This window comes from Mus caroli, chromosome 11, assembly GCF_900094665.2.
Source record: "Mus caroli chromosome 11, CAROLI_EIJ_v1.1, whole genome shotgun sequence".
NCBI lineage: Eukaryota > Metazoa > Chordata > Mammalia > Rodentia > Muridae > Mus > Mus caroli.
In genome coordinates this window covers 71,663,076-71,677,135 of record NC_034580.1, presented here as the reverse complement: position 1 = coordinate 71,677,135, position 14,060 = coordinate 71,663,076, and the positions used below count along the sequence as shown (strand labels likewise).

General features: G+C 44.5%; 1 protein-coding gene across 2 annotated transcripts in view; it reads left to right on the top strand.

Annotated features, from left to right (window-relative positions):
- Gosr1 (golgi SNAP receptor complex member 1) overlaps positions 1 to 13,651 on the top strand; it is a 36,914-nt gene extending 23,263 nt beyond the window's left edge. For both annotated transcript variants that reach the window (XM_021177315.2, XM_021177314.1), the window contains exons 7-9: positions 2,384 to 2,413; positions 5,570 to 5,652; positions 9,986 to 13,651. In XM_021177315.2, the coding sequence (XP_021032974.1) occupies positions 2,384 to 2,413; positions 5,570 to 5,652; positions 9,986 to 10,110 (238 nt within the window). In that variant the 3' untranslated portion in view covers positions 10,111 to 13,651. The remainder of the gene's footprint in view (positions 1 to 2,383; positions 2,414 to 5,569; positions 5,653 to 9,985) is intronic.
- The last annotated feature ends 409 nt before the right edge of the window (positions 13,652 to 14,060 follow it).

Here is a 14,060-nt window from a genome sequence, read left to right as displayed (position 1 = left end):
AACCCTGACCATAAAATTATTTTCATTGCTACTTCAAAATATAATTTTGCTGCTGTTATGAATCGTGATGTAAATATTTCATATGCAGATGTCTTAGGTGATCCCTGCCACAGGCTTGTTTGACCACCAAGGGGGTCATGACCCACCCACAGGTTGCGAACCACTGCTGCAGCATACTATCTGAAGTACTTAATGCTGTGACTCCGTAACAGTTCCTCATGGTGGTAACCAGGGCATAGCATAGAGAATTAGTTCTGCCTGTATGCATAGGTGCATGTGGAGACGCTGCATAAGGAAACAGCTTTTGAGCTAGACTTTGGGTTATGTGACTGGTTTATGTTAAGAATTATGAGGGATTGGAGAGAGAGAGAGAGAGAGAGAGAGAGAGAGAGAGAGAGAGAGAGAGAGAGAGAGAGAGAGAGAGAGCGAGCAAACGAGCTGCTCTTCAGAGCACTGCTTTCAGTCCCCAGCTCTGAGGTCTGATGCCCTCTGGTGGCCTCCACAGGTACCTGTGTATGCTCAGCACACACATAAACATGCGTTTTAAAGGTTTTACAGCAAAAGGAGAGCCTACATGACAGAGCAGCTAAGAAACATCAAAGTGCCTTGGTCTAGAGCAAACATCCCTGTAGGCTTGTGCATCTGCAGGCCGCTTCTGCTTAGATCCTCTCTTGTGAGCTCTAACATGAGAAGTCCCTGAGATGGGCTCAGACAGCCTCATGCTTAAACCTTGACCGTACTGTAGGCTGGGTGGAGTGTGTGTGTGTGTGTGTGTGTAGTTATAGCTCTGGTTAGCTCTTACTCAATATGTAAGAGGATCAAAGCCAATTAGAAGGTGCTTCCTTACTGCTTTATAGAATGTTGGGATTCATCTGGTTTTAAAGGTTTTCAGGCCTGTTTGCTTACTTGTCGGTTTTGTTTGTTGGAGAAAAGGTCTCCAGTGTGCCAAGTTGTCCTTGAATGCCTTAGGTAGCTTAGGATAACCCTAAACTTTTGATCTTCCTGACTTTACTTTCCAAGTTTTGGGGTTACATGCATGGGCCACTACTCAGTTTATACACCCTGCCAACTGAGCTACATCCCAGCCCTTAGTCCTTTTAGACATTCATATAGCAGAAAATAAGTGGAAACGCTGAAGCGTTCCGCTTCTGTTATAGTTAAATACACCTATTGACTCTAAATTTTACCTACCAAAATGTTTGATCAAAATACTTATAAATAAGCCAGGCATGGTGGTGCATACCTGTGTAGTGAGTTCCAAGACATCTGTCTGGCTTTTAATCACTGTCTTTGTTGCTTTTTAAATTCTTTTTTTAAGATTTATTTATTATTATATGTAAGTACACTGTAGCTGTACTTACATGTAATAATAAATAAATTATATGTGCTTCAAACACACCAGAAGAGGGCATCAGATTCATTATGAATGGTTGTGAGCCACCATGTGGTTGCTGGGACTTGAAGTCAGGACCTTCGGAAGATTAGTCAGTGCTCTTAACCCCTGAGCCATCTCTCTAGCCCGCTTTTTAAATTCTTAATTGTAGTTATGCAAGGTATTTTTGGCCTTCTTATAGAACCCATCTTTACCGAACTTTATATCACTGTTAAATCGAATCCTCAGTGTTCTGTTTGATAAACTAACAGAGTGATTAACTCTTTTGGAAGGAAGTGGCTGGGGCAATGCAAATATTTATTTCTGCACACTCTAAGTAAAATGGCAGTGTCTGGAAACTTCTTCTGCGCTCGCGGATGTTTAGTTGCCCCTTACCCCCCTACCAAGCTCAGCTCTGGGTACAGTTCTCCTGGAGCAGCTGTTTCTTACACGGTACGCAGTATTGGACACACGCACTCTGCAGATCAGAGGTGCGTATTCATCGTCTGTGTCCACATTCTTACATTCTAAAGTGTCAGGAGCTGAGGTCTAGCTTAGTTTAAATAAATAAATACTATTTCCCCCAAACAGAAGGGACCCTAATGTTTGGATGATACTGATTAGAAGCATCAGAACCGCATCTGTCACTTGTGTCAACAAGTTGGTTATAACTCTTACCTTTTGAATGGATAGTGGTGACTACTTTGAGTTATCTAGATTTAACTTTCACTCCTTAATGCTGTCATTAAAACTAGCCAGACTTAAATAATAAGGAATGTCACATACATGCACACACACACACACAATTCAGAAGATTTAAGCTGAGAAATAAAACGCAAAATGTAAATTACCTCATGTATGGCTGAATTAAGGATTTTTTTCTAGATGCTCTAAAAATAAAAATCTTAATTATTCTATATACAGAAATGGCTATAGAATTTATACACATAGAAAAATAAGAAATGCTTAAATATATGTTTAGTAATTCAAATTTTTAACTTTCTTTTTCAGCTCTGATCGTCTGATAGAAGAAACAATAAGGTAGGAGTAGTGTTTGTGCTCCTTCACTGCTGTCTTTGCACAATTAATGGTCAGCTCAAGCCAGCCCTGTTCACTAGAGTGAAGGTCAAGTCATGTTCCTTAAGTGATGGCAGTTTTACTAGACAGTAATGCATTTCTGCTGTGGCCTTACTTTCTAAGCGCATCTAATCTTCTTAGTGACAGGTTCATGAGATAGACGTTGACCAGTATAGACTCCTTCTCCAAAACAAAAAAGAAATTATAGAATTTGCCTATGATCACATGACTAGTAACTAATATTGAAGACTTGGATCCCCTAATTAGTCTCTTATATCTCTGGGACCAGAACATTTATACTGAGTCACTGCTCTAAGACAGTGATGGCTTAACAGACTTGCCTGCCACCAAATCTGACCACCAGATCCTCGGGACCTACTTGGTGGAAGGAGAGAACTAACTCTCAACGGCCATCCTCTGATGTATTGTGGCACACACAGGCACATGCATGCACACATTCACACATGAACTCATACATACAAGGCAAATTAATTTTTAAAAATAGGAAGTTATGTTTAGTTCATAATAGTAGTAAGAAATCTGAAGTTCCAGTAAGCATATCAATGATTTATCATTTTTGAAGCACTATATATATGAAGCTTCATTTTATCTCTTAAGTATTTGAAACTTGAAATAACAGCCTATCTTTCACTCAGCTCAACTCCAGATGATGGGGTAGATAGGAAAGGATGTCTAGATAGGCTTTACGTGGTACTGGGAATCATGCATATTCAACACGGTAATAACTCAATGTAATATTCAGGCTCCAAGGAATACAAAGTGCTTTGTGGAAATTATTTTTTAATGCATATCCACCGTGAGTCAAGTGCACATGAGATAATGATGGTTCCCCTCAGAAAACCAGAGGCCTGCATGGTTCAGAGGTCCTTACTACAGGCCGGAGTCCTCTTACTTTCTATAAGACTATAAAGGCCCTTGTTGTAATTTCAAGCAGAATTTGGTCAATTTCCATTTCTTCTGCTGCTTTCATTTCTTCCTCATGCTTTCAAGGCTCTTCTGAGCCAGACATCATGGCACACGCCTGTATTCCGAGCATTTGGGAAACAGTGGCCTGGATTCTAGTATCTTCATGACACTCTGCCTGGCCTTTCTCACTGCCACTCTTTAAGGAACTGACCACTTACAGTACCACCAGTATATGTGCACTTTAGTGACACGAACTTGCTTCACCTTCCTTGGCCAGAGCCCCACAGAGAGCTTCCCAGGTCCTCTTGGCAGCATTAGGAAAGATGTCTCATTCTTCTGCTTCCTTTATGTCACCAGTGTGCCTGTCAGTAACTCTTCATTTCTTTCTTATCATCAGTGGCTGTTTCCTGGCCACTCCTTGATTTTCCAAACAGCCTTTACCAAACCTAAGCCTTTCTGCTTTTGTTCTTTGAGGTCATTGGCTTCTTTGGGTGTTTTCTGATATTTTTGTTGCTGGGTTTTGGTTTTGGTTTTGGTTTTTTACTTCAGTAAATATCCTTCTATGTGTCTCCTTACACATTCATTGTATTCTTCTCAATAGTGTAATTATTTTGAATAATTGTCATCCCTCTAGCATCTCTCTTCAGTAAACACCTAGCAGCCTGTTCTGTGAGGCTTTCCCCATGAATGTCCAGCAGCTTGCCACCAGTGGATGGCCTGGGTGATTGTCTCCTCCAGGAGCCTGGAAGCCCCATGGCCTCAGTCCCTCTGCAAGCACAGGAGCCAAGGGAACAGAGTTCTTTCCTCAGCCCCGAGACCACCAGGTCTGCAGCCTCCCACTGCCAGGCTCCAGGGCTTCCTTGTAGGTCTCTTGCTTGAGAAGGTTTATGTAGCCCCTCTGGCCAGCTTCAAGAGAACCAGGGATTCAAACAGTCCTTCCCCAGAGTGAGTGCTTTTGTTCTGGACACTCCACGGAAGAAAGTGTGCCTAAGGTACATGTCTTAGTCAGGGTTTCTATTCCTGCACAAACATCATGACCAAGAAGCAAGTTGGGGAGGAAAGGGTTTATTCGGCTTACACNTCCATGCTGCTGTTCATCACCAAAGGAAGTCAGGACTGGAACTCAAGCAGGTCAGGGGGCAGGAGCTGATGCAGAGGCCATGGAGGGATGTTCTTTACTGGCTTGCCTCCCCTGGCTTGCTCAGCCTACTCTCTTATAGAACCCAAGACTACCAGCCCAGNGATGGTCCCACCCACAAGGGGCCTTTCCCCCTTGATCACTAATTGAGAAAATGCCTTACAGTTGGATCTCATGGAGGCATTTCCTCAACTAAAGCTCCTTTCTCTGTGATAACTCCAGCTGTGTCAAGTTGACACAAAAATAGCCAGTACAGTACACCAGGAAATTGTATCTAGCGAGCATTTCCCCCATTTCCAGGACTCTTTTTAAAATAAGTTTTAGAGTTATCTTTATTCTTAGACTATTTCAAAAGAGTATAATGATTCTTGATCATATCTAACCAAAACTGCCCCTTTGCATTTCTTATGTTACTCTCCTCTTCTGTGTTACTTACCAAAGTGGACACTGACCCTACCCCCTAGGATCCTCCTATCCGGGGCGAATTATGAAAATACCTGACTGGAAGTGACAGCAGAAGAGGGTCAACTCTTATTCTTAGCAGGTGGTCAGCATGGCTGTTCTGTAAAAGAGCTGTTCTTCCCCTCTCACAGTGTGTTTAGTAAATCCTGAGATCTGCCTACTGAGTTCTTCTCGAATTTTCAGTCCCCCTTTGTTTATATGTTGAAAGCTGGTTGAATGTGGGTATCACTTGGGCCCCTTTCTTATGCTCATGATTTTTTTAATGGTGTTTCTTTCCTCTTAACAGTTTTTCCTGATTAAAATTATTTTAGTGGTTGGTTTCTTTAAGCCACTGAAGAAGCTTTGTAATGTATGATTTGTCTCTTAATGTCTCATTTCATTTGTTACTTTGAAGAAAACTCAAGATGACTCATAACAAGACTCCCTGTGTAACAGTGGGCAGGAAGCTGGGCAGGGATTGGTACCCATTACCGCTGACCCCAGGAGCGGAGCGGTTGCTCACTGTAGCTTTCTGTTTGTCTTTAGAGGGGTGAAGATCTGAACAATGTAGTGTCCCCGTGCCAACTCAAATTGTCTCTTTTCTCCTCTTGAAGCATTGCTATGGCAACAAAAGAGAATATGACTTCCCAGAGAGGAATGCTCAAGTCAATTCACAGCAAGATGAACACTCTGGCCAGTATCCTTTGTGAGATGTTGGTGGGATGAAGGACTCGTTCTTTTTGTTCTCCGTTTATTGGGGTAGAGGTGCAAATTATGCACACTGGTAGAGCCCTTAGCAATTGAATTGTGTGAGGGCTGCTTTACTTTGTGATAAACTTATGTTTAACACCATTTCTAGAGAACAGCTCACTAGAGATTTCATTATAGATATTTATATTTATAAAAGTATTCACAAATTATTTTTGTCCTTAAAAGCTCTGACTCCACATTAGTACTCCCTGCATGTGTTCGTGACCACCCCGCCTCACACTGTGGTTTAATTGCAACTTTGGAGGATGTCAGTTGCAGGCACCTGGAAGGGGCGGGGATACTGCAGGTGTGCTGTACCTGTTGGTAGATTGTGACTACACAAGTCCCAGGGCGGAGGAGAGGCTCCACTTGTCAGTTGTGACCTCTGCTTTAAAATTTTAGCTTCTCAACTTAAAATAGATAAGATTGCATCAGAGAAGCTCGGGGATGGGGGGTTCTTCCCAGATGACTGTGAGGAAGAACTTGGGATTTTCAAAAGGTGAATATCATCTGGTCCATAGTAGTTTAAGGGCACTTTTACCCTGATATCTAATTGCCTAAGAAAAAGGATATCCTTGGCGTTGCTTGGCACTTTCCAGTCCTTTGTCAATGTTGTTACTAGTCAAGTGTAAAAAGCACACATCCCAAACCACGTGTGCTCACACATGCTGGGCAGTTTACACAGCACACTGCCTTACCCACACTGCGTACTCTCACCCCATAGAGGGGAGAGAGTGGGGACTTTTGATTTTTTTTTTGCAGATAAAGAAGTAGGCTCAAGAAAGGGGCCTGGCCCATATCCACAGGGCCAGGACAGTTTGGCAAAGTGGAGATTCACATTTCAAATTCCCATGATCTTTCTTTCTTTGTGTGCATTGCATGTTTCTGTGGCACGCATGTGGAAGTCGGAGGCCAACCTCAGACACTAGTCCTTGTCTTCCACTACTGTGAGACGGGGTGTCTGCTGTTCCTTAGCTGGCCCGTAAGCTTCTCCCCATAGGAAAATGAGGACTACAGGTGCTTGCACTGTGTGTTGACATTTTATGTGAGCCTGGGGACTCAGTTCCTCATGCTTCTATAGCAAGCACTTTTGTCCACTAAGTCATCTCCTCAGCCCCCAGTGTGTTTTCCATGAAATCATCATATTGTTCTGCTACCCCCACTTCTCTCCCTGTCACCCACATGAGTTTGAATCTCCAGGACTCACATAAAGGTCATCAAATACAGAGTCATTTCTGGGGTGGTGCAGTACACGTCCCTACAACAGACTAAAGTACAGACACGATCAGTGTCCAGCTTGGTGAGCCACTGAGCTTTACTGTGGTTACTTCCAGTACAGGGATGTGGGGTGACTTAAAGGAGCAGAAATGACCCAGATGGCTGCATCACCAAGGCCCACTCCAGCATGGGTGACAGCTCACAAAAGCTAGGGGACCTGGACACAGTGCACAACGGGCAGGCAGCTCAATAGCTTGGGGAGTGTCCTTTCCAAGTGACAATGATCTAAACCTCTTGCAGGTTGCTGGTCTGTTTTGGTTTTGTTTTAATTTTAACTTCTTTCTGGTTTGCTTCCTGATGAAGCCGGTTTTAAGAGACTTCTTTTCATGTTAGCTCTGTTTACTCTGGCAGGGAGGGAGGGGCCTAGTGAATCTGGTCAGTTTCAAGGACTTCCTGAGGCTGCTTTGAGTTGTTTATCTCCCTGTAAAATGGGATGTTTCAATCTCAAGAAGAAGCAGACAGCACCCAGGCTGCTAAGAGCACCTAGACTAAGCTACTCAGGTGATCCTCCTGCCTCGGCCTCACAAGAGGCTGGGGTACTTATTTATTATAAACTATAAGCTTAGTCACACTACAGCAGGAACAGAGGCAACTTGGTGAACGTGCATGTGTATTTTATGTAACTATTGAAAAAAAAATAGAAGCCAGGCATGGTAGCACAATTCCTTTAGCTCTTGGAGGCAGAGGCAAGCAGATCTCTGAATTCCAGGCCAGCCAGGGCTATACAGTGAGGCCCTTTCTCAAAAGTAAAAACAGAATGGCGCTGGGTAGTTAGGTTAGTCTGCATACTGGTTGAAACTGAGTTGTCCATTCAGTTTTGTTCCCATTGTGTTTTGTGACTTTCCTCCCTGAATGTGTCTGTTCCCTAAGCCCCAAGTCCTCTTAAAGGAGCAGTATCCCCAACCCTAGCATAGTGCCTGCTACAGATAAAGCACTCATCATTCCAAAAGTGTGTGTGTTCAGGGCCTAAAAGATGGCTCAGTGGCCAGTGCCTGCCTTACAAACATGAGGGCCTGGTGTGGTTATCAGTGTAATCGTCAGCAGGACTCGGCAGTTTCCCCTGTCACCTCCCTCTCTTCACCACCTTTTGTCACCTTTTACCTGGCCCTCCGCTGGATCTCTCCTGATGATGACAGAGATGGCTGCTACATAGCTTGAAGGCCATAGGAAAAGCATAAGCTTTCCAATAGCTGTCACCAAGTCCCCCAGCCTAAACCATGCCCATTTCTAGCTTAGCCACTAGCCAAGGGATGGCTGTTGTACTGTAGGTATAAATGCTTCCGACTCTCACTCCTGAGCTAGACTATTAGAAACAAGGGAGGGACGTCTGCAAGATGAAGTGAGCAAGAGTGTATCCACCATAGGTTAGGTTTCCTGATGCCACAACTTGATGTTATTTTACTTTTTCGTGTGTGTGTGTGTGTGTGTGTGTGTGTGTGTGTGTGTGTGTGTGTGTAAGAGCACACATGCAGAGAAAGGCCAAAGGAGGATTTAGCTGGAGTTACAGGTAAGCTGCCCAGTGTGGGTTGTGTGAAACAGAACTTGAGCCTTCTAGCAAAGCAGCAAACATTCTTAACTTCTGAGCCCTGAGAGGAAATATCAGCTTAGAACCCAAGACCAGGTTCTCGGGCCAAAGGAGATTTATTTGCCCCATAGGGACAGAGGGCAAACAATAAGAGACACAGACAAAAGATAGAGGATAAAGGGCAAGGAGAAGGGGATGAGAGAGAGAGAGCGAGAGAGAGAGAGGGTAGGAGTGTTTGTCCTGCCTGTGGATAGAGAGGAGACGATGAGATGATATCCATAGGCAAATGGTGGTTTATAAAAGGAAAACATGAAAAACCCCATGTTAGGATGAGGTGTTTTAACTTAATTGGGTATGTTAATTAGGTGAGCCAAAGGCTTTTGAGTACTGAATTTTAATACTTTGATAGCTGGACCTTGGTAGTCAGCCTCAAGAGGAGCAAGTGGCCAAATAAGGGGATAAATAGACCTTGGTGGAATGTAATCTAATGGTTTTTAGCAAGGCAGAGGGGATGGGGAGAAGGGCAAGGCCTGCCAGAGCCGTGTTTACCATGCTTGAGCTGCCTAAAGTCCCTTCAAACCATCTCTCTAGCCCCCTGGTGATAAAGTTTTAAATCACCACAGGATTTGTTTATCTCTGATTTGGGCAAGAAAGAGTGAAGGGTGTTTTTCCTGTAGAGAAGTGTTTACTTTGTAAAAGGTTTGCCTCTTCCACACTTGCGTCCTGATCCTGATTTTTAAGAACTGTTCCTCTGTCAGTTGTCCTTTTCTTTCATCAGAAATGCACTAATGCAGTAGCATGTGTTCTAGAGTCAGGATCATACAGTACCTACAATATGCAGCGTCACAGTGGGAAACAAACTGGCATTTCTCAGGGAGGGACATGGTCATTGGTCTTTTGAACTTGATGTAATGTCTGTCAACAAAGAAGGGCATCTTCAGAGAAATGTTTACCAGTGAAGCAGCTTTGGTCTACACATGCAGGGAGTGTGACAGAATTTCTCTGTGAATCCCTGGCTGTCCTGGAACTCACTCCGTAGACCAGGCTGGCCTCAAATTCACAGAAACCTGCCTCAGCCTCTCTGCCACTTCTCTGCCTCCTCTCTGCCTCTCTGCCTCTGCCTTTTCTTCAGAGCTTCTGTCTCTGAGGAGAGGAGCATGGGGCAGGAAAGGGGAAAGAGGATGTAGAGGATGTAGGTGGGACCTGGTCCCCGCCCTGCCGAGCCTACTCAGGTCCAAGCCCGGGAGCTCTGGTGGGGCCTGGCAGCTGGTCTTATTTTCTCCACTGGCCCTCTTTCCATTTTCCTGACTGGGTGGACTGCGTTTATCCCAGATGGGAATGCAGGTTGCTCCTTTCTCCTCCACTGGTCTCGAATTCTTGACTGTTTGTGGACTGCACTAATGGCTGTTTGTGATTTCTGTAACTTTTTATTAAAGAGGCCTCTCTCAGGTATGACCTTAACCAAGGTGTCCCAAAGACCGCTTTCCTGCTGTGAACAGCCTGATACAAAGGATCAACCTTAGGAAACGGCGTGACTCGCTCATCCTTGGAGGTGTCATTGGCATCTGCACCATCCTGTTGCTGCTGTATGCGTTCCACTGAAAGCATAGCCCCAGGACTCTCTGCCCACCACCTTCATGGCCTGATCTGGACTGGGGAGCCTACCAAGGAGAAAGACCATCCCGGCCACGGGTGCCAGCAGATGGATTCCAAACTGCACCCGTGGCTCTGACCTGGTCGGGCTGAGCTGAAGCCGAAGTTTTTCTGTGCTATCTTTTCTAATACACATTACTCTGTTTTTAATTTTAAAAACAACAAAAGGTTTCAGTCGCTGTGTCTCCCTAGGAGGTAAACAGGCAGAAGCTGAGAAGCTGGGCTTCAGTGACTGGCGAGGCCAGATGATCAGCAGGCCTCGGAGCTGGACTCCTTGTAGCACCAGGCTCTCTACATCCAAAGATGGCTTCACTTTCAGCCACAAGATTGGATGTGAATAAAAGTAATTTTTGTCCTTTTATTTAACACTTGTGATGAGTAATCAGCTGTCCTTTGCTGATACTCTGTGATCTGTATTCTATTTTGTGTCCCTAACTCTTGGCAGTCAAGAAAAATTCCATGTCCCATGGGTTCTGTGAGATGTTGGTAGGCCAGCTTCATGTGTGAGGTGGTCTGAAATGGAGAGTGCTGTAGAAAGGGCGTCTCGTCTCTGCGTCAGCTGTGAGCGCTGCGTCAGCTGTACCACCGCCAACACATCAGAATGGCAGACCTTACAAAGGAGCTGGCCATTGCTTTTATTATTTTTTCCATTGGGCTAATATTTGCTTGTACATGATAAAATTGCATTTCCACTGACAGGCAATCAGCGCCTGCCATTGCCCCTAGGGGTCCCATATCATGTGAAGCTTAATACTAGGAAGTGAGGGAGGGGACATGGTTCTCAGTGAGGTCTGCTCATGAGCCACTGCGAGGAGACAGTGAGAGGGTGGCTCTTCGGCTTTCCTGTCTGTCAGTGTGGTGCCGCCTGGAGCAAGGGTAGCACTGTGACCTGATGTCACAGTACTCGTGCCCTGTGCAGATCTATCCCTTCCTCCTCTATTGGCGCCTTCCTTCCTACTCCCAGGGCACCGGATAACCACTGAGGGGGCCTGGGACTCCTGCCTGCACCTCTCTATTACTTTGGGCAGTGACAGAATTGTGAATGTTTCTCAAGGTTAGCCACTTCTCAGCATCTATAAATTGGTAACTTGTCGTACTGAACTAGCCGATAGTGTAAAGACTCCAACATCTGTGCTCATGGAGAGAGAAGGCTGCTGGTCCTACCCTGGAGTGTCTGTCCTCCAGCACATTGTCCAGGGGCAGTGAGTGGATATTGGAGCTCTTCACCATTCTATGGTGGGGGACGGTGCCTCTGGGCCACCTTGACACACTTACAGCTCATGGATAGACTGACACCCGTCCGGGACTGACTGGCAGTTTTGACATCCTGCTGTTGAAGTGTTAGTACATGCTTGGTATGAAAGGCATTTGATATATTTTTCTTAATTATGGGGTTTATTTTTCTAAATATGGGTTAATCAGCTTGTTGACTGGGCATGCCCTTAAAAGGAATTTAAATTTCCCTCTATAGACCTTAAAGAATCAGGGAAGTTCATTTGTTAAATTCTCTTGAGAGAACAGAACTTCTCTTCCCTGACACTTCTATTATCTTTGATTTTTTTCAAAGGGCCTTGATTGGCATTTGTGCCTCAACTAGACTTTATGGGACTTTGGTTGTTATATAGTGGGCATATATGAAATCTGAAGTATCNTAAATAAAGTTATTTATTTAAATGTACAGCCAGTCTTTTCTACTGGTTTGATGACATGTTTCATTCACTAAAGCTGATGAGAGAGCGTAGGCTAGGACATGGTCCTGCTCCACTGCCAGCCGNCACCNCACAGCAGCTGGGCCGCCCCAGGANGCTGCACTCAGATGAACAGATGGAATTATGTTGCTTGTCTTCTTTTTGAGAGTAGATCAGTTCTTTCAAGGAATGCTAGCTGTAGAGGCTGGGGTCCGACCTTCCANNGTGGTGCCGTGGAGGGAAGAGTGCTCCTCCCCTTCCAGTTCTGCCCTGTACAGGACCCCNTTGGAACCTCGGTTTTATGTCATTCAANATTTTTTTCAAGTTCGTTTCTCCCATTTTGGGCTTACCCCAGTTATCAGGCTTAGGCATGGACAGTGAGGAATTTCTTGTCAGAGCCTGAGGTAAGATCTCTTTGTGACCCCAGTGAACTGTTGCTCCCCCGCCACAGTTTTTAACAGAATACCTTTTTTTAAAAAATATATTTTTGGTAACAGTTCAAAACTTCCCACTTCACAAAAAGATATGAAAAACAGAAATAAACAGCAGAAAATTCCAAGTGTATTGCCTGCCCTGGCTTGAGAGCGTCTCACTGTTTAGTTCCGGCTGGCCTTGAGTTCCTGCCTCGGCTACCTGAGACCCTGGGACTGCTACCTGATGTATACCACCAACCCTGGCTCCAAACAGTACCTTCCTCCAGTTTCCCATGTGTCCCAGTGACTCAGTGAAGATGTGCAGTCCATTGCTACTGAGATCCCAAACCCATGCCGAAGGATGCTCTGCCTCCTGCCCTGCTCACCTCTGCTTTTTCCCTTCTCCTTGATACCAGCGTTTACTTTGATTGAGAAGGTCTTTCTGCTTCTTCCTGGTACTCAGATCAGAAATGGGGACAGGTGAGGAAGAGCCGCTCTAGAGGACACTTGTACTGGGAACCAGATAGCTGAGGGCCTCCATGCTGGGTGTGGATAAGTGAGTGGGAAGCACAGTCACTGCTCTGACGCCCTGTGAGCCCTGTGGAGTTGAGGCACCGTGGCCTTCACCACATCACTGTCCTGTCTTACTGCTGATGATCTCGGCCTGAGGGGGTGGCTTCTAAGAATGGGTCTAGCCTTTCCGACTTCTCTTCATCTTCTCTCTTTAACCAGGTAAGAGTTTTGGGATTCATTGAGCTTTTGAACTTGTTATATTAAGTGGTTGGGATACATGGCCATACCCAGGTCATTTGTGGCAGATGCGGCAGAGGAAACAAACCTACTCAAATGACGGATTGTGCACCATTCTTATTTTACCGTAGAGGGTATCCTTTGGCCTGATCTCCAAAAGGATGCAGCATTTCCGACTGTGGCCCCAAACTCATCCGTCCCCCTGTGTGCCCATATGTCCCTTTCTCAGAGGGAATGGGGGACGAGAAACAAGGTCTAAACGTGATAATCTGGTGAGAAGCTGGGAAAGTTGAGTCATGTCTTAAAGAATGTGTGTTTTTTTTTTTTTTAATCTGATCTAAAATCTTAGTACCAAAATATTTGTACCACATCCTAGTAGCTCTCAGTGATGGGAAATCAGTTCTTACCATACTTTATTTTGATGGAAGACGATTGACGCCTGGTGAAAAATGCCAATACAGATTTTTTTTTTAATCTATTCTTTTCCAAATGCACTTTCTAATTTTTTGCTTTTAAAATAGAGACTTGGAACCAATATTATTGTATTTTTACTTAATTTTTGTTCTCATCTAAATGTGCATTTTCTGACTGTATAGAAGAAACTTTGTTATATAATTTAATAAATTAAATATCTAAATAGCCATGTCTGTGGTTATCTGTTCCGTTGAGATAACTTGAGCCCCTCTGGGACTGTGACATCATTTCTGCAAAAGGACTTCTTCACAGTTGGGTGGTGTTTGGGCTCAAAAATGAAGAAGAGGGGTTGAAGAAATGGCTTGGTGGGTAAGAGGACTGACTAGCTGCTCTTCCAGAGGACCTGGGTTCAATTCTCAGCACCTACATGGCAGCTCACAACTGTGTCATGCCCTCTTCTGGCCTCTGGGTGCCAGGCATAGACATGGTGCCAACATACACACAGGTAAAGCACCCACACACATAATTTGTTTTTAAAGAAGGATGTCTTTATCATAAAATGTCAGGGGTTATGATGAAAATGTGTATTTTAGTCAGAAGATATGTCCTCGATCTCCTTAAATGATTTTTTGAA